General features: G+C 44.4%; 1 protein-coding gene across 1 annotated transcript in view; it reads left to right on the forward strand.

Annotated features, from left to right (window-relative positions):
* Positions 1 to 13,431: 13,431 nt before the first annotated feature.
* Positions 13,432 to 20,951, forward strand: part of NOTCH1 (notch receptor 1) — an 84,061-nt gene continuing 76,541 nt past the window's right edge. The window contains exon 1 of the mRNA XM_040324109.1: positions 13,432 to 13,706. Within this exon, the coding sequence (XP_040180043.1) occupies positions 13,649 to 13,706 (58 nt within the window). The 5' untranslated portion in view covers positions 13,432 to 13,648. The remainder of the gene's footprint in view (positions 13,707 to 20,951) is intronic.

The raw sequence follows: 20,951 nt of genomic DNA on the forward strand, positions 1-20,951 counted from the left end.
ATTCTCACTTTCCTAAAATTGTCAGTGGAAGAAGCAGAAGCTTCCAGCCCCACAAATTGTTTCAGTACTCTCCTCCTTCTGCTGTCTGAACTGTTGGACTGAATGACAGAAATCTAGCAGATTCTTCCATCCACGCTAACAGCTGGGATGGAAAAATCCCCACTGCCCAGCTATTGTTTTCTGACAGCCTGCACCACCAGCATTCAGAGTAACTTAACAATGCCTGCATCTGATTGGATCCAGGCATTGTTTGACTGACAGTATTCCAACAGGCTTGTGATACAAAAGTCAATTGAACATTCACTCTTCATTGAAAGGAGTGGTGCCTGCAGGACCATACACTGTTGAGGAATGTACATATGACCAGCTTAACTCTTCTTTCCTGACAAACTCTGTGCTGCTGGAGGACTGTGTTCCCTCTGTTATCTCCTGAAATACTGTGCACTGCTGAGAACTCCCTTCCTCTATCTGATATAAATCTCAAGAAACACTCTGTACTGCTGGAAGACTCTGCATCTTCCTTTATCTAACTGTTCTGCCAAATGAATCTGCACTGCTGGAGGACTCTACTCTTTCCACTATCTTAATCTCCAGTCCTAAAATACTCTGCTCTCTAGTTCTTCCACTATCTTACTTACCAGTCCCAAAATACTCTGCACTGCTAGAGGACTCTACTTCTTCCACCATCTTACTCACCAGTCCTAAATTACTCTGGGATGCTGGAGGACTCTACACCTTCCACCATCTTACTCATCAGTCCTAAAATACTCTGGGATGCTGGAGGACTCTACACCTTCCACCATCTTACTCATCAGTCCTAAAATACTCTGCAGTGCTGGAGGACTCTACACCTTCCACCATCTTACTCATCAGTCCTAAAATACTCTGCAGTGCTGGAGGACTCTACACCTTCCACCATCTTACTCGTTAGTCCTAAAATACTCTGCAGTGCTGGAGGACTTTACACCTTCCACCATCTTACTCATCAGTCCTAAAATACTCTGCAGTGCTGGAGGAGTCTACACCTTCCACCATCTTACTCATCAGTCCTAAAATACTCTGCAGTGCTGGAGGACTCTACACCTTCCACCATCTTACTCATCAGTCCTAAAATACTCTGCAGTGCTGGAGGAGTCTACACCTTCCACCATCTTACTCATTAGTCCTAAATTACTCTGGGATGCTGGAGGACTCTACACCTTCCACCATCTTACTCATCAGTCCTAAAATACTCTGCAGTGCTGGAGGACTCTACACCTTCCACCATCTTACTCGTTAGTCCTAAAATACTCTGCAGTGCTGGAGGACTTTACACCTTCCACCATCTTACTCATCAGTCCTAAAATACTCTGCAGTGCTGGAGGAGTCTACACCTTCCACCATCTTACTCATCAGTCCTAAAATACTCTGCAGTGCTGGAGGACTCTACACCTTCCACCATCTTACTCATCAGTCCTAAAATACTCTGCAGTGCTGGAGGAGTCTACACCTTCCACCATCTTACTCATCAGTCCTAAAATACTCTGCAGTGCTGGAGGACTCTACACTGTCCACCATCTTACTCATCAGTCCTAAAATACTCTGCAGTGCTGGAGGACTCTACACCTTCCACCATCTTACTCGTTAGTCCTAAAATACTCTGCAGTGCTGGAGGACTCTACACCTTCCACCATCTTACTCATTAGTCCTAAAATACTCTGCATTGCTGGAGGACTCTACACCAAGTTCCACCATCTTACTCATCAGTCCTAAAATACTCTGCAGTGCTGGAGGGGTCTACACCTTCCACCATATTACTCATCAGTCCTAAAATACTCTGCAGTGCTGGAGGACTCTACACTGTCCACCATCTTACTCATTAGTCCTAAAATACTCTGCACTGCTGGAGGACTCTACACCTTCCACCATCTCACTCACAGTCCTAAAATACTCTGGGATGCTGGAAGACTCTACTCTTTTCACTATCTTACTCACCAGTCCTAAAAGAATCTTTAATGCTGGAGGACTCTACTCCTTCCATCTTCATTCTTAGGCGCCGTACACACGACCGAGTTTCTCGGCAGAATTCAGCCAGAAACTCGATCGGAGCCGTATTCTGCCGAGAAACCCGGTCGTGTGTACACTTTTGGCCGAGGAAACCGACGAGGATCTCGTCGGGCCAAATAGAGAGCATGTTCTCTATTTCCTCGTTAGTCAATGAAGAAACTTGGCTCGCCGAGATCCCCGGTGGCTTCACAAGGAACTCGACGAGCATGTGTGTACGGGGCCTTACTCTCCTTTCTTTAAATACTCTGGAAAACTAGAGGACTTTATATCTTCCACTATCTTATTCTCTATTTATAAAATACTCTTGGTTGGTGGAGAACTCCACTTATTCGTCCAACTGTCCTTTCCTAATATACTCTGCATTGCTAGAGAACTCTGCTCCTTTCCTCTCTCTAACTCAGCACTCCTAAATTACTATGCACTTCTAGAAGGCTCTGCTCCTTTATTTTTTTCCTGAAATACTCTGCATTGCTGAAGTATTCTGCTCCTTTCTATATATAATTCTCCTCTCCTGAACTGGCTTCAAGCCAGGTGGACAGTATTGGAGCTTCACCTAGTGTATGTGATGTATTGATTTTACTGGCCTAGAAGGTATATAATAAAAAAAATACATATGGTTGAATGATTAGAGTGAACACAGAAACACTGGGATAGGTGACATTTGAAAGTGGTGAAGTCAGGTGCAGTCCATCGAAAGCCATTTTTTTTTAGTTTTGCAAGGAGTATGTAATAGTTAGAACCCTTCCCTGGTTTTTAATTGCTGTCTATGTTCCCAGGGGAGATTCGCCTTTTCTGTGTGACCTGTTGACAATTGTCACAGGTACAGAAAGTGAGGCAAATCCAATATTTTGAGTTGTTACTGGAAAAGGAATACAATGGGAATCTTCCAATGGGAATACTTGTTCTGTGGATGTCAGTCTAGGAGGGGGGTCTTCCTTATTTTGGGGGAATGTCTCCCTTAAGCAGCTCGTAGATTACTTGAATTTTATTTCTTCTACCATGGGTAGAAGGAAAGAAAACCATTTGATTCCCCTATCAACACAGTCAGTGTTGATGGGGGAATGTCAGTGTGGACAGGGAGCCTTCTTCTGTCGACAGAACACAGTGAATACTGCTAGCGGCTATAGCTGGTAGTAATTTAATGCAAAAAATCTGACAGGCTGGTTGAACCCAATTCAATTTATGGATCAACTTGGGTACAATCAGCCTGCCCAGACCTGGATTGAATCCCAGCTGGTCCCTGCTGTACCGGCCAAATTTAAATCCATGAATTGCCTTCTTTACTACCTATTGTATCTATGCAGGAGCTAGTAAAGGCAATTCTCCCCAGTTGGACTCAGATGACAAAAAAATGTAATAATAAAAAAAAATAACCATACTAAACAACAAAAAAAAAGTTTGGGCCTTGGACATACTTTAACTTCCTTGCTTCTCTGGACCTGTGATCACAGTGATTATATGAACATCTTCTGTTTTAATGCATTTTCCCCTCCTATAATGTATGAAGACCCTTCAACTTATGGCGGCATCCCCTACGGTACACAAAATGAGATTATCGGACGAATGATCGTCTGGATTTTTTTTCATGCTAATCTCAGATCGAATCTGAAGTGCATCTTTTATTGTATTTTCAAACGACCTCTGTACTGATTATACGAAAAATTGTACAATCTGGCATCGTACAAATTTTTTTATGTGTATGTCCGATCAAATAATATCGGATAAACTGTCCTGGCTCTCAAAAGCTCTGTAGTACTAATGATCTGATTATCGTACGATCGCTTCGAAAGCGGTATTTTTCGTACGATTTTCTAATCGTGTGTACGAAGCTTAAAGTGGAAGTTCACCCAAAAATACATTTCTAATAATACCTTGAGCTGACCGGTTATACTGCGAGGATGCTGTTTTTTTTTTTTTTTTCATACATACCTTGTTAGCAGTGTTTCATCCCTCGGCTTCCGGGTACGATTCTAGCGGGGCTGGGCGTTCCTAGTTGATGGACGTTCCTCCGACCGGCGCATACTGCGCGTCGCGACTTTCCGAAAGAAGCCGAACGTCGCTGCGCAGGCGCCGTATAGAGTCGGCTAAGGTATTATTAGAAATTTATTTTTGAGTGAACTTCCACTTTAAGTTGTTTTAGTGCAACTTTAGCTGTTTCATGGTGACTGGAGGGCTCAGAGGCATTTGGCTTTTCCCAGGGAATCATTGAAGAATGCACAGAAGAGATCTTTCAGCACCCATGCTGAGATTTGCCACATCACTGGAGATAATTGGCTGGTATATTAGGAATCTAAATATAGTACTATTTTTTTTTTCAAATAACAATTTTATTAGACACAGGGTAGCCCCCGAGTCTTAGAGGAGACAATACAAAAAGAAAACTTCAGAGCATTAGCAAATATAGTACTATTTTTAATGCAGAAAGATTTGCTGTTTTAGACAAATTATCCCTAAAACACACAAAGGCCCCTTGTAATAACTCTCCATAACATTTTTGGAGGAAATTAGAAGATTTGTGAGGTGGGCTGAATAACTCTCCGTGTAAACTTTATATTATAGTAAAAGCAAAGTGTCTCAGCTATGACTATTGCTGAGAAGGAAACGGACATATCCAGGATCAAAGCCGACACATAATCAGAATAGAATGAATTGTCTTTCCTTCAGAAAGGCTGCAAGCCCCTCGTGTTCCTGTCCTTCTGTCTGCTGCGTAAAAATAGTCAAATATTTAGGACACCCACCGAGGAAATAGACTAGAATGGAGCTGGCCTAAAAATACTGGAGACTAAAACTGCTGACCTTGGGCCGAGCGTTTCCAGCATCTAGGAAAACGTCTGCACCAAAAAAATGGACCATTCTGTTTTATATGGAGAGGAGAAAACATCCGTTTCACTGCGCAAGACTGACTTCTTACCTCCTAGGCCGATTGCAAACAATAGGTTTTCATTGCTTTTGGCTGATGTTGAGCAATGCAGCCCAAAGCATGTGATGTGACTGGGCTCTCAGGGAAATTTAAACATTTGCAATTTCCAAATGCTGTCCAAAGGGAAAAAAACTGCAACTAGACCCTCTACAGCAGGGGGTGTCAAACTCAATTTCATTGTGGGCCGCATCACCTCTATGATTGCCGGTTGTATCTGTAAGATTCGATGTCCAGCGCATCCCCTCCCCTTTACATTAGATGTCAAGAGCCACCCACCATCAGAAGTTGAGTCCCCCACTCTCCCTTACATCACAGTGCACCCCCTTTCCTTATGCTGCTGCTGGGAAGAAGCTGGATGCATTGCTTGAAAGCAGAAAGTAACGAGTAGGACCAGAGGAGGGCTGGGGCTCTCCTGCGGCTACAGGAGAGGTGCAAGGGCCACATGAAATGGCCTGCAGGGCCGGATTCTGCCCACAGGCCTTGTGTTTGACACCTGTGCTCTACAGCAATCTGCCCCTCAAGGCTTCAATTCTTTCCCAGATTTGAAATCCCAAATAACAAAAAATTGGTTTGATTTAACTTTTATTGATCTGTTTGATCTCTCAAAACCGGTAAATATTTCAAACTGTGTTGTTTTAAACTGTTCAGTTCCATGTGACTTTTTTATTTAAAGCTGATGGAAAGCTTCTAAAACTGTCACAAAGTCGCCATGTGCATGGCTGGCATCCACCATGGTGTCAGGTATTGGTCCTGGAGGTACATTCTGCCTCTTCCTATTCATTCCTGATAAGGATTCACAGTGGTGACCTAACATAAGGCAGTGCAGAGGGGGATGGGATAGTGTGTATGGCGTGGCAGATGGTATTCCCAACCCTCCCATTCATAAGGTAACAGCATGGGGGCTCTACGTCACTCTGCCTTCTGTATGTGTGCAATTGAGCATATATGAGTGCAGAGCCCCCATATAAAGTATTTACATACAAGATCCTCTCACCTACTACTGGAAAACTTTATTTTCTTATTAGATTGTAAGCTCTTATGTGCAAGGCCCTCTTAACCCTCTTGTATTTGATTGTATTGTAACTCTCTTTATATTGTAAAGCACTGCACACTGCAACTGTTGGCGCTATATAAACCATATATAAGTTAGGGGGGCGGCGCCCCTAATGGACAGGCCACCACTGTAACTGGCAACATTTTTACTGCCCTCCTTGCCTTCCCTGAGGTCCCTCTTGTACACTATGGGCCTGATCCTCAAAAGGGATACGCAGGCGTATCTGCTGATACGCCGTCGTATACCTGTTTCTAACTATGCGGCTGATTCAGAGAATCAGTTACCCATACATTTTCCTAAGATCCGGCAGGTGTAATAGTTTTACACTGTCGGATCTTAGGATGCAGTACCTCGGCCGCCGCTGGGGGCATTTCTCGTCGAAATTCCGTGTCGGGTATGCAAATTAGCACTTACGGAGATCCACAAAGCGGTTTCCCTTCGTGAAGTCTCCGTAAGTTGTTAGTTTGCAAACGCAAAATTAGGGCTGCTTTTACAAAGTGTAAAGTTAGTACACCATGTAAAAGTAGACCCTTCTTTCCCACGACGCTGTCAAATTTTTTTTAAATTATTTTTTTCCCGCCGCATCTCTTTTTTTTCCCCGACGCAACTTTTTTTACCCGGCGCGATTCACAAAACTCAGCGCAACGTAACTTTGCGCAAAGCACGTTGGGAAAATCGCGTCGGGAGCATGCGCAGCACGTCCGGCGCGGGAGCGCGCCTAATTTAAATGGGACTCGCCCCATTAGATTAGGCACGCCTTGCGCCGGACGGATTTAAGCTACACCGCTGAAAATTTCTAGGTAAGTGCTTTGTGGATCGGGCACTTAGGTAGAAATTTTGCGGCGGTGTAACTTAAATCCCAAAAATTAAGTTGCGCCCACTGTACGTGGATCTGGCCCTATATTTTCACTGCATAATTGTAAAAAAAAGAGCAAAAACACACCAGCTCACAGACCTGCCAGTCACTTTCCTCCCCTCTTAGGCTCCATTCACACTAATGCTTTTTTTTATGCATTTTGCAGAAATGCAGGGAAATTTTTTAACGTTGTTTCCTGTGGAACATGTTCACATCAATGCTTTTTTGTGCCTCTGCGTTTTTTAAAAGGGTCAGGGACTTTTTTTCCTGCAAAAAGCAGAGTTGCAATAGAATTCAATGGACCTGCATCAAAAACGCAAGGACCGCGTTTTAACCGCGATTTGCGTTTTTTTTAACCTGTTTATAGCTGGTTGTTAAAGGAAATGTATAAAAATAAAAAATGCTGGCTAAAAAGACCAAAAAAACGCAAATCGCTGTAAAATCGCACGTCAAAAAACGCAGCAAGCACCGCAAAAAGCACTGCAAAAATGCTCAAAAGCAACATGCATAGGTGTGAATTGAGCCTAAATTCAGAACTGAAGATTCTGGCTTCATTTCTTAGAAGATTTGATTTGTATCATTGCTCTGAGTAATACAATAAAGGTGCAGTGATGTATTACTTGTTTTCCATTGCGTGATCTTGTAATATTTGTGCCTTTTATATGAAAGAAGATTCATTTAAAAATAAATTAAGAAACAAACCTCAATAAATGACAGCCTTCACTGTGAAACTACTATATGCTGTAAACATATTACAGTTGTTCTCTGGAAAATGTAGCCAAAATGTTTCTTTTTAGTTTTTGATATGGTGGGGAAGGGCTAAAATACCCGACAGTTTAATTTTGCTGCCTGTGTTCCATTGGGGAAATTTCCCCTAAATTCCTGTTCTAGAGATACAACAGGAAGTCGGAGGAAATCTCTACAAAGTGAGTGAATTCTCCTCTTAGACAGTTGCCACTAGAACAGGTGTCCCCCAATGAAAGATTTACTCTCACCCAGTGATTTGCCGACAGGTCTGAAATGTTGGATTTCCTTTCACTTTTTGTCTTGGTGACAAAATTCTCCAGGGCAAACAGAGAGGGTGAATCTCCCTAGCTAGGACACAGCCAGCAATAAAACCTTGACAGGGGCCCAAACCCTTCTCTACTCTATCCAAGGGTAATTAAATGTTTTGGCTTTACATACACTTTGGTTAAGTTTAAAATGATACTAAACACACAGGGCCAGATTCAGGTACAATTACGTTACTCCTCGGCGGCGTAACGTATCCCATTTTAGTTACACCGCCGCAGGTTTACAGCGTAAGTGCCTGATTCACAAAGCTCTTACCTGTAAACTTGCGGAGGTGTAACGTAAATCCGCTCGGCGCAAGCCCGCCTAATTCAAATGGGGCAAGATCCATTTAAATTAGGCGCGTTCCCACGCCGAGCGTACTGCGCATGCTCCGTCGGGTAAATTACCCGACGTGCATTGCGCTAAATGACGTCACAAGGACGTCATTGGTTTTGGCGTTAACGTAAATGGCGTCCAGCGCCATTCACGGACGCCTTACGCAAACGACGTGAAATTTAAAATTTTGACGCGGGAACGACGGCCATACTTAACATTGCTTAGAACACCTAGGAGGTAGCCCTAATTTTATGACGCGTATCTCGACGGAAACAACGTAAATTTAGATTGACGTTCGTGAATCGCAGTAACTAGTCATTTGCATATTCTACGCCGACCGCAATGGCCTCGTCACCTAGCGGCCAGCCTAGAATTGCATCCTAAGATCCGACGGTGTAAGTCAATTACACCTGTCGGATCTTAGGGCTATCTATGCGTAACTGATTCTATGAATCAGCCGTATAGTTAGGACGGGCGGATCACAGAGATAAGACGGCGTATCAGGAGATACGCCGTCGTATCTCTTTTGTGAATCTGGCCCACACTGTTTAAGTACATGGTCTCTTCTCTTTCTGTATGTGGATGATGGCACTGTAATTATTTAATAGAAAAAAAAAAAAAAAAACATTTGGCTGGCTGGGCAGGTGTGCCAAAATTGATTATCCCCGGTATCACTTTCCACATTGCTCGGCAGATAGCACCATGCTATGGACTGCAAGAAATTAAATGGACCCATAGATGTACAGGCCCAGTTCTTGGTCCATGGTGACAATGGCACATATTCAGTATGCACCTTCTCCTCCGACTGCAACCAAATGAAAGGTTAACCCTACTGGCTAAGCCATTTTCCAGCATGTTGGGCTCCTCTATTGCTCGATATCGCCTTCTAGAAGGAAAGATACATTTGAAATCTGTGGTGTTGCTTGCTATTAGTAAGGAAGCCACTCTCGCCTTGTTCCTTAGTTATTGGTCACTGTCAAAGCAGTGATGTCATGTTTACAGCGCCTCTAAAAAAGTCCATTAAAAGTTTTTCCAGTCGAGGCATCTGAAACGGGTATCTTCAAAAACACAACGCATGGAATGGACCATATAGGTGGCCTTTATTTTTTTGCAATTTTTCTTCTGAAGGGTACTTACAAGTCTGCAGTTTCAATTCCTCTTACTGGGTTGTACTTTAAATGACCTGCTTTGTGTTACTTTGCACAACGCCCCCATTTCTTGGTCGTAGCCACTGGAACTTGGCTGATAAATCAGGTGAAATCCTACCCAAAGGCATATACTTTGTTTCCCCATCTTCATTCATTTCCTGTTTGGAGACCCAACAGGATGTGAAAGGACAGTTTTCACCTGATTGGAAGATCTCTCTTCTGTTCCTGTTCTGTTGGCCACATAAAATGTTGGATTACTGTTCCTTTTAGTTCTGGTGATCATGGTCATCGGAAGTAATAGAGGGTGTATGCCCCCAACAAAAGCAGGACTACAAGCCTGATAGAGGGTCATACCACTTCACCCTTCCCTACTCTCTTCAAAATGATCAAAAATTAACTAATGTACACACGGCCAGAATTTCCGATGAAAAAAGTCAGGCGTAGTGTGTATGCCCCATCGGACTTTTTATGCCGGAAATTCCGACGGACTTAGAAAGAGAACATTATATCGGAAATTCCATTCATCTGCATGAAATTCCAATGGAGAGAAAAAAAACACGCATGCACGGAAACAATTTGACGCATGCTCGGAAGCATTGAACTTAATTTTTCTAGGCTCGTCGTAGTGTTGTACGTCACTGCGTTTTTGATGGTTGGAATTTGGAGTGTCTGTGTGTATGCAAGACAGCTTGAGCAGAATTCCGTCGGAAAAATCAGACGGAAAAAACGATCGTGTGTACGTGGCATTAGATGCATTTCAACCTAGCAAAGCATACTCTGATACTTATCGTGTATGATGTGGTTCTATGACGTTTTTGTGTCATCCAGTCCAATAAAGCGCACTAACATTTTAACATTGCACCTAAAAACAGAAAATGTTACAAGCATCATGAGCACTAACTATGGTATGAACAGCGCATGTGCCAAGTAAAAGAGCACCCTCCAAAGGCTTGTATATTGGAGCACAGATAGAGATAGAGGTATGCATCACAGGGACCTCCAATGCAGGTAGCTGCACAGCCCAGGATCAAAGCCAGCATGTCGTTACATTACATTTTTAAAGTTTATTTTTATTTTTTATAGAGTAATGGAGGGTTACTCTATAAAGTAATGGAGGGTTACTCTATATATATCTGTGTCCCATTGGAGAGATTTCTCCTAATTTCTTGCCCCATAGCCAAAACAGGAAGTAAGAGCAAATCCCTCCAAAGTAAGGAAAATCCCTGGTAGTCACCATTGGAAGAATTCCCTTCTATGCCTGTAATGTTGACCAGTGATGAGATCCGATATGATTGGACACAAGTGCGAACCCAATTGAACTACCTGCTGGGAAGCTGTCAAAGCCGACAGCCAATCATAGACAGCAGAGGCATTCCCTGCCCTGCAGTCACACATACTGTATACACGCCCCTTGCATACATGTGGTTGCAGGGCAGGGAATGCCTCTGCTAACTAGGATTGGCTGTCGGCTTTGAAAGCTTCCTGTTCCTGTTAGGATAGCTCAGGTGGGTGGGTTCCCATTGCATTCTTTTACTTGTGTCTGACCCCCGCTGAGCTCATCCCTACTGGTGATCACTCAGAAATTGGGATTTCCTTTTACACTTAGTGAGAATGTTCCCCAAGACAGACAATTAGAGAAGGAATCTCCCCCTCCCCAACAAAAAAAAAACTGACAGGTGATCTAGTCCCTCTCCACTATATCCAAAAGAAAATGCCTTTAGTTCCACTTTTTTTCTTCTAGTTATTTTAGATAAAGTAAGAGAGGGTTATAATCCGTGTCAGTTTTTTTGCCATCTGAATCCCATTGGGGAGATTTACTTTCACTTCCTGTCCCATAGCAAAAACAGGAAGTGAGGGGAGATTCCTCCAAAATAAAAGAATTGCTGATTTGTCATCAGAACGAGTGTCCCCACTGGAAGATATCCCCTCTAGTCCTGTTTTGGGTCAAACCAAAATTTGGGATTTCCTTTTACTTTCAATAACAGTAAATATGACAAATAGAGAGGGCAAGAGAGACAGCAATAAAAACTGAGGGGTTCTAATCCATCTCCACTCTATTCAAAACGAAAGGTGTTGCCTTTAGTTCTACTTTAAGTCCCCTTTACTGATCTTATCTCACACTTTCTTTACTCCCAGATGAGCGGTGTATGGGAAATGATGGGAAATCACAACCCTGGCATGACAGATGGTAGGTTCACACTACTGTGGGTGGTGCAGGCACAGCACCCAATTCATTGGATTGAAAACACAGGAAAAAAGTCTGACCTTTTTCTAAAATGTGGCTACAGCATGCAGCTTCACACACCTATAAACGCTCTGCGTTTTCCGATGCATGGAAGTGCCATTAAAAAATAGGCCCTAATCCCATCTGAGCTTATCGGAATCGTGAGATTCTGTGCGCAATTCCAGAACATTTGGATGCCATTTATTGTTAGGGGAACCCAAATGCGCTAAAGAAACCTGCATTGTTACGCGACAAAACGCAATATTCACATATGTGCCAAAGCCGGCTCCTAAGAACGGTACAAGAGGTAGTTAGCTGCGTTTTCGGGGGATTGGGTGGCCCATTTAGGTGAATAGGCTGAACTCTATGCCATGCCAAAAAATATATGATGCTCCTGCATTACTCACACGTGAATGCATCCTATGACACCCCCACATGTCAGGAAACATGTGCGACTTACATGCATTTCCAGTGTGAACCCAGCTTGAGACCACTGAAATCAATGGAAATGTATGGCAAAGTTCTCTCATAGATGTGGGTCAGGATGCGTTTACATGCGTTCTGATAGGTCTAATCATGCATTGCATGGAGCACGACTGTTCATTTGGCTGTGTATATTCTGTAAATAAAATGCAAAGCCGTATAAAAAAAATACAAAGTTATTTATATCAAATATTATAAATAAATATTATATAAATGTGTATATATATATATATATATATATATATATATATATATATATATATATATATTAGGAATATATTATTAAATCAAATATTATAAATATATATTTATAAGTTATATAAAATTTTAATAATATTTGTAAGCTATATATATTATAAATAGTATATTTAAGTTATATAAAATATTATATATGCATACGTTATATAAAATATATTAAAATATATTAATAAAATATTATAAATATATATTGTTAAGTTATTTAAAAATATAAATCAATATTATTTAAAATACTTACTATAAAGATTATTTATGAGTTATATAAAATATTATAAATATTAGATATTTATAAGTTATATAAATTATATTAAATATAATAAAATATTGTAGATATTATATATTCGTAAGTTATATAAAATATTACAAATATTATATTTGCATAAGCTAAATTTATTTAAATATATATATATATATATATATATATATATATATATATATTATTATTATTATTAATAATATTATTATTAAAAAATACATAATATTAGGAAAGAAAATTGTATAAAATTATTTATAAGTTATATAAAATAAATTATATATTTATAAGGTACATAACATTAAATAAATCTTACATTTAAATATAATAATACAATATATATATATATATATATATATATATATATATATATATATATATATATATATATATATATATATATATATATATAATATCCACCACCACTACAAAGCTCCAGAAGACATTTATATATCTGCTGCGACAAAAGCCCCCCAGGACCTCGGTGTCCCCTGGCTCAGGACATGATGGGGGAAGGTCAGCTGTCCTCAGCCTACCCTGTGCCCCCAGAAGCTGTGCGGCACTCCACACACCCCCTCCCCCCTCTCTCTTACAAGACAAAAGCCACCAAGATGCCCACAAGCAGCTGCCTGGCGACTGCCCTCCACACTCCCATTCACATGCTAATGAGCCCTCCGGATCCCTCCGCCTGCACACAGCGCACCAAAAGTTTTTGTGAACTTTCAGGGGAAGTAGTCCCTCCTCCCCCCTCTGCTGGCGGAAGCAGACGGGACGCAGCGCGCACACAGCCTGCCCCGCACAGCTGCCTGCCTCTCCATTCACCCGCTGAGCGCTGCACGAGTGAGAGAGCGAGAGCGGGCGGATTGATTCGTGCTGGAGTGTGGCTGGAGACATTGGAAGTAGTGAGAGAAGAGGAGAGCCTGGGCTGGATTGTCTGTGGATGGTTGGGGATCGGGGACTCTGCTGCTGCTGGATACATTGTACACCTATGTCACCCTAATACTACCAGGAGGAGGAATGGGTCACATTGCGGGATCACTGCTGCTGCTATCACTGACTGTCCTCCACACACAAGGTATGGCTAAGGAGCCTGGACCTAAGAGCTAGCAATCTGATGCTGGGTGACCGTTGTGCTGATGTTGTAACATGTCTGTGGGACGTGAACCCTGAGCTGAGGAGGAGGATGAGCAACATTGTAGAAGTTTGATGGAGGATTTGGAAACATTTTCTAGTTGTTTGTAAATAAGTTATACAGTGGCAACATCTCATCCAGCACTGTGTGAGATGGGGAGAGAGAGAGAGAGCGAGAGATGGCACACTGCGACCTGGAGAGAGGGGGGCACACTGCAACCGGAGAGAGAGGGGGGCACACTGCGACCTGGAGAGAGAGGGGGGCACACTGCGACCTGGAGAGAGGGGGCACACTGCGACCTGGAGAGAGAGGGGGGCACACTGCGACCTGGAGAGAGGGGGGCACACTGCAACCGGAGAGAGAGGGGGGCACACTGCGACCTGGAGAGAGAGGGGGGCACACTGCGACCTGGAGAGAGGGGGCACACTGCGACCTGGAGAGAGAGGGGGGCACACTGCGACCTGGAGAGAGAGGGGGGCACACTGCGACCTGGAGAGAGAGGGGGGCACACTGCGACCTGGAGAGAGAGGGGGGCACACTGCGACCTGGAGAGAGAGGGGGGCACACTGCGACCTGGAGAGAGAGAGAGAGAGGGGGGGCACACTACGACCTGGAGAGAGAGGGGGGCACACTGCGACCTGGAGAGAGAGGGGGGCACACTGCGACCCGGAGAGAGAGGGGGGCACACTGCGACCTGGAGAGAGAGGGGGGCACACTGCGACCTGGAGAGAGAGGGGGGGCACACTGCGACCTGGAGAGAGAGGGGGCACACTGCGACCTGGAGAGAGAGGGGGGCACACTGCGACCTGGAGAGAGAGGGGGGGCACACTGCGACCTGGAGAGAGAGGGGGGGCACACTGCGACCTGGAGAGAGAGGGGGGGCACACTGCGACCTGGAGAGAGAGGGGGGCACACTGAGATCTAGAGAGGGGGGCACACTGAGATCTAGAGAGGGGGGGCACACTGAGATCTAGAGAGGGGGGGCACACTGAGATCTAGAGAGGGGGGGCACACTGAGATCTAGAGAGGGGGGGCACACTGAGATCTAGAGAGGAGGGGCACACTGAGATCTAGAGAGGGTGGCACACTGCGACCTGGGGGCTTCTTAGATATTGGTTTCATCTGTATTTATTCATAGCAAATGTGTTAATCTCTATTATATATATATCTCCCCTGATTACAGTCTTATTAGTTACTTACCTGCAGTAAGACATCTAAGCAGACCGATGAAGTTGGTCCATCAGGGGCTGACCACACACCATTATCCACTATGTAGTACAAGGGCCTGCCTGATTGGATACACATTAAATCTGATGTTTAGGTGTGCCCTCCTATCACAAAGTTCTGGCAAATCTAAAAGAGATTGTTCATTCAGATTGTATAGTGTGTGGCCATCTTTAGTCTATCACAGCTTAGTGGCCCTTTACCTTTGCTGGGACCTCCTTCTAGGTATCTACTACTCACTGCAATGCTGCTGATCTGAGGACCTGTGCAGCATCCAGTGGTCCCCATTTCCTATGGAAACTCTTCAGTGTAGTTTGAAATCTTGTCTGCCTGTGGTTTTCTGTCCTGTGCCTCATGTTGGAGGTGTTGTGACTTTCAGGACTGACTTGCTGAGATGGAGTGGAAAGTACAGCGCTGGGAAGGAGACTTGTGGTTGCGCCGTGTGCTGCTTTCGTTGTGTTTCTTCCCGTAGGTCGCTGACAACGTTTGTGAAACAGAGATTAGGGGGGTGTCAGACTGTGTGCATGGTGTCTCCGGAGCTGTCCAGGAGTCCTTAGATAGGTTTGCTTTGGGGAGCCCCAAGGCTGTCTTAATGAGAGGGCACACCTGGGCACTGCGCTTTCCCCAAAGCAGCTGGTCCTTGAGCCCACGCTGCCCCGAAATTGGGGCCCCCATGATGGCACTGAGAGTGATAGATACACAGGGGATGCAGTCTGCCTCCTACCTACTTGATGTCTGTTTACCTTCACTCTCATCATTGTAGGGGCCCCAGAGCATTGCTTTGCCCAGAGGCCCATGATGCTTTCAAGACGGCCCTGCCCAAGTCCCAGGGTTCAGTTGTAGCAGTCATAGAGAGATGGGGCTTATGAACACACTCTGATGGTTTACCCAGTGATTGTAAATTGGCATCTAAGTTGGCACACTGATGGTTGAGCAGTCAAATGTCTTGTATCTTGAGGGACTCTTGCAGTAAGATCTCCTCACCTGTCTCACCACCTCCCATGCACCTGACTTTTCATGTACCTCATTGTTGCCTATCTGTACATTGTGGCCATCTGAGTAAATCTTTGGACCCTTCTGAGGAATCCTCGGTGTGCTGATGACATTTCTCCATTCATTGTTATGGAGGACGGTTCTGTAGATGTGGTTCTCAAACTCAGTCCTCAAGTACCCCTAACAGGCCATGTTTTGGGAATTTCTGGTTAAAAGCATCTCTGCGAGATAAAGGAAAACCTGCAAACATGGCCTGTTGGGGGCTGCCTGAGGTTGAGAACCACTGCTGTAGATTGTTCATCTTCTAGAATCCCAAGATCGGTGATGATCCAATCTACTTCTATTCCTTCCATAAATGGAGTACCGATCTGGGTGAACTGGCCCTTTAAGTGTAGACAGTTATGTAGACTAAAGAGCCAGAAGTCAGTTCAGTCCTAGGCATGTTTTTGTTTTTTGGCTATGATAAAGTGTAGAAAACATAAGTCCTGTCAGCAGCCTGGCCTGTGGATGTGTCTGGCCCTCATCTACTCCTAGAGTTCTAAGCAGCTTCTAGGAACAAAAAGCAGTGTTGTGGCCCGCCGCCATCGCTGTGGCCCGCCGCCATCGCTGTGGCCCGCCGCCATCGCTGTGGCCCGCCGCCATCGTTGTGGCCCGCCGCCATCGTTGTGTAGCAGAATCTGTTCAAAATATTGCAGACAAATAATTTTCTGAAATGATCTCTGTATGTTCTTTATAAGCAAGCTGCTGGAGAACTACAAGTGCGTGCATGCCTGTCAGGCTTTAGCAGAGTGGTTGCACCCCTTTTGTGAGCAGGTGCATGTATCCCTAAAGTTGTGTCTCTTGTTGTCTTAAAACTTTGAAATATTGACTTGTTCTGCATGTCTTTATTAGATGTGTCAACACTAAAAAGCCACTCTTGAGTCTTTGTTATTTATATCTGCTGTAGTATTCAGGGTTGGCATTGTGCCAAGGTTTACAACCACTTGCCCTGCCACACCCCCCTCTTCAGGGTTTAACCCCTGGTGTTCTTGGGATCACAGGCCTCCTGTGTGATGTTCTGGAGACACATTACACAACACACTCTAGTAGTTGGTAATCCTTGCATTGACTTTAATAACGGACCAGAATCTAGTTCACGTTTGATGGCGCAAAAGGTGATATTTCTGATTGGCGGGGCTCTGTGTGTACAGCACTCTGGCTTATGTTGGTGCTATGTCATTTTTTTTTTTCACAAAATGGTGCTATGTTGAATACTGGATTGGTCATTGTAAGGCAACTGTACTTGATCACCCACTAGTGACTGTGACAAAAGACCATTGGCTAGACTCGTATAGGTGCTCAACCTGTGGCCCTCCAGCTGTTGCGGGAACCAAAAGTCCCATGGGGCATTGCAATACTGACCCTTACAAGCTTGACTCCCAAAAATCATGATGGGATTTGTAGTTCCACAACAGCTGGAGGGCCACAGGTTGATGAGCACCCATGGAGTATGAGGCTAAGAGACCAGCATGTAAAGGAAGGTCAGCTTGGAAACTTTGAAGGATTGTTCCATGTGAATGCAGCGCTGTGTGTTCCATCTAATGTATTGATCACACAGTGGGGGCGATGCACAAAATTGCTTCTTTGGGTGATAGCAAGTGGTTGTGCCCCCAATTCTTTCTATAACTTGCACCAGACACAGGATAGAAAGAATGTGCTTTACAGAGACAGTTCTGCATTCAGGCAACTTATTAGAAGGCCCAGAATGTGCTGAAGAATTTCTGTATCCTTTAGTAATTTTTTTGGCCATGATCCATAATCAAATGTTGGGCTGGCGTGATTGATTGGCTGCTGTCTGCACAGATCTGTAGAACGTGTCAGCGCTATATAAATGTATCAGGTGTAAACTCCCCCAGTGCAAAGACTGATGTGACTCCTTCAGTGTTCTCTGTACAGCACTGCAGATTATGCCAAAGGTATTTATACCTGAACTTTTTTTATTTATTTTTGCTGCAATCTCACCTCCTCTCCAGCACTGACCCCCATATACTTGCAGATTCTAGACCTGTTTGCCAATCCTTTTTGGGCTTGAATGACAGCCAGCTCCATACAACCCACTTCCATAGGCATGCACAAGGGGTGTGCTTGGGCACACCCTTATAACTACATGCAGTGTGGATTCCCCCTACTGCCCAGGCGTTGCACCCCCACTCCACCCCACTATGCTGCTGGCTTCTCTCCTCTCCTGCCGGCTGCTGCAGGGGTTGTTTCAGGATGGGGAGTGGGAGAAGACACTAGTACATATGTAATTTACCAGTGCTGTCCTTTTCTAAAAGAACATACCCACTCACTGTGTTCATTCATAATTGAAGCATAGTAAAATGTTTGCTATGCTTCAGTTTGTGAATGAACAGGAAGCCGCTCAGCACAGAGCACTTCCCCTTTATTCACTGCCCTGTGCAGCTGAGGCCGCAGAGAAAGGCATGTGTGTTTGACCTTTTGGTAATGCCGGTGACTTGTCGTTAAGGTTCCCCTAACGAGAAAGTTCCTTTAAGGACTGCGCAGGCACAATCCTTGCCGACGGAAATCTCCAAACCTCGGCCGGCATCCAGGCTCATTCTTTAACATCCCTGTGGATTGGAGGATGTTAAAAAAAAAAAAAGAGCCAGGAGGCCGAGCGAGCGGGCCACTTTCCTCAAAATCCACGACGCCCTGGATGCCGGCCGAGGTTCGGAGATTTCCGTCGGCAAGGATTACGCCTGCGCAGTCCTTAAGGGAGCTTTCTCGTTAGCCGAAACCATATCGGCAGACTTGCGCACACCTATGACCACTTCCTGTAAGCCCTGGCTGTCAGGGACACACCCCCTGAGGAAGTTCTGTTGGACCTAGCAGTGCTTACACATCATTACAAAGGCTCAGTCCTGGAAGGAAAAATGTCAGTGGCTCAGTACACTGCTGCAGAATATGTCAGTGATAAATAAACTAGATAACTTTTGATGCCAAAGCTTGTCATTGGCTGGTTTTGGACAGGTAATTAATGCTTCTAATCACGTGGCCTTGTGACAGTATAAGCAGAGATGGCAGGAGCATTGGCTGTCTGCTCCCCTATGAGGGTTTCCTGTACTGTCTCTTCTGACTGCAGTGAGACCAGGGGACAGCACTACTTCTGCTTTTTATTTGTCTGACGAGAAATCGCCCGCCCCCCCCCCCCCCCCCCTGTACTGACATTCAGACTTTCGCTTCCAGTCATAGTGACTGTAGACAAAACTAAAATTGAGAATATACTCATTACTATCTAACGAGCCATTTTGCTGACTTTATCTTCATGTATCCTGTAGCACACAATCCAGTCTGTCTCCATTTCCCTTTAAATAGTGTTCATAGAGAGATTGGAAGATCCATGCTGAATTGTCTAATCGTGGGATTTGTAATGGAACAGCTCCCCTAGTGGTCAGGCCACAAGTTTTAAAAAGTATCTTACAGGTTTGTGCAATTAGGAGGTTAGGCAAGGGGGCAATGTACAGAATAGCGATCACCACAAAACACCTTCCCCATAATATTTTTTTTTTTTTTATGCCGTTCGGGGAGGTATGTAACTGTCCAAGCCAAGATTAGAAAGTCCGTAATGTTGGAGAAGAAAGTTGGGTGATTTTTGGCTTGAATTATTTGTAGAATTTGAAAACGTTATGAGAAGTGCCTTGCTGAGAATCCTCAGTGTTTGAAGAACTACAAGTAAGGCTGGGACAAGGGGTGAGCAAGAGGGGGGGCTGCCCTGGGCACTGTGGTATCATGTGAGGTAGGGGGCACCACAAGGAGGGAGGGGGATGGGGGAAATTGGGGGTGGCTGGGGGTAAGGGTTATTCTAGGAAACAAAAAAAGTGGGGGAGAGGTGTGCTAGGAGTGGTGGTATAGGCTGGTTTGGGCTAGAGGAGATGATATGGTAGGGGGAATGTTTTTTATTTTTTTGGTGGGGGGGGGGGGGTTGTTGCTGGTAGGGATGATTCGGAGATATTTGTGCTAGGAGGGGACATTTTTTTTGGGGGGGGGGGATAATTTGTGCTAGGAGGGGTAGATTTGTGCTGGGAGGGGGATTTTTTAATTGGGGTGGGGGGGGGCGTAGAGGATAAATATTCAGAGGTGACATTTTGAAGGGTAGAGGATTTGTACTACAAGGGGTGATCTTCTTTTTTTGTTTTGGGGTGTGGGGGTTGTGCTGGGAGGATTTGGGGAATGAGGAGGGCAAAGATTTGTGCTGGGAGGGTGGATTTCAGCAGGGGGCAAATTTGTTCTTTCAGGAGGGGGAATTTTTCTATGAGGGGTAAGTTTGCCGATTAGTGCTCAATAATTTTTTTGTGAGGTGGGGGGATATTTGCTGACACACAAAGCTCATACATGGGCGCAGATTGGCATGTTCACCCTTAGCTTTAGATGGCGTTGTCCTGGCACTAACTACAAGTGCCCAAATACCTGTAAGCTCCTCTATGGCTAGAGTGTAGACCACCCAGCCCTGAACTTAAGAAATGTAGTATACCTTGTTCCATCTAGCAGAGCGGGGGTTAATGGCAGAGTTGTTTTAGCAGTTTAGAAGGAATTTCAGACTGGTTCTAGTAACAACAGCCTTGCTACAAGTCTTGTGTAAAGTGTAAACAGCACAGAATTGGCATACACAGAGACACCAGTTATGTCCCATTTTAGAAAAGGTTGTTATTTTAGAGGTGATTTACGCCCTGTTTAGGGTGGTAAGAAGAAGCATTTTCTCTAATGGCTAAGCTGGGATTTAGCGGGCAAGCAGAGGGCCTGCCTGTGTGTTCCAATGAAACTGTGACCGGCACAAGTTATCTCCATCAAGTTTCATTGCTGCGTTCAGGCGTGTTCATTTCCATGGCTGCAAGGAGCATTGCAGATTAAATCGCTAGGGGAATCTGTCATAACTTTACTAATGAGATTTAGACTAGGATTTCACCCAGCATGGGAGGACATCATGGTCAGTTC

The sequence above is a fragment of the Rana temporaria genome, chromosome 9, assembly GCF_905171775.1.
Source record: "Rana temporaria chromosome 9, aRanTem1.1, whole genome shotgun sequence".
NCBI classification, from domain to species: Eukaryota; Metazoa; Chordata; class Amphibia; order Anura; family Ranidae; genus Rana; species Rana temporaria.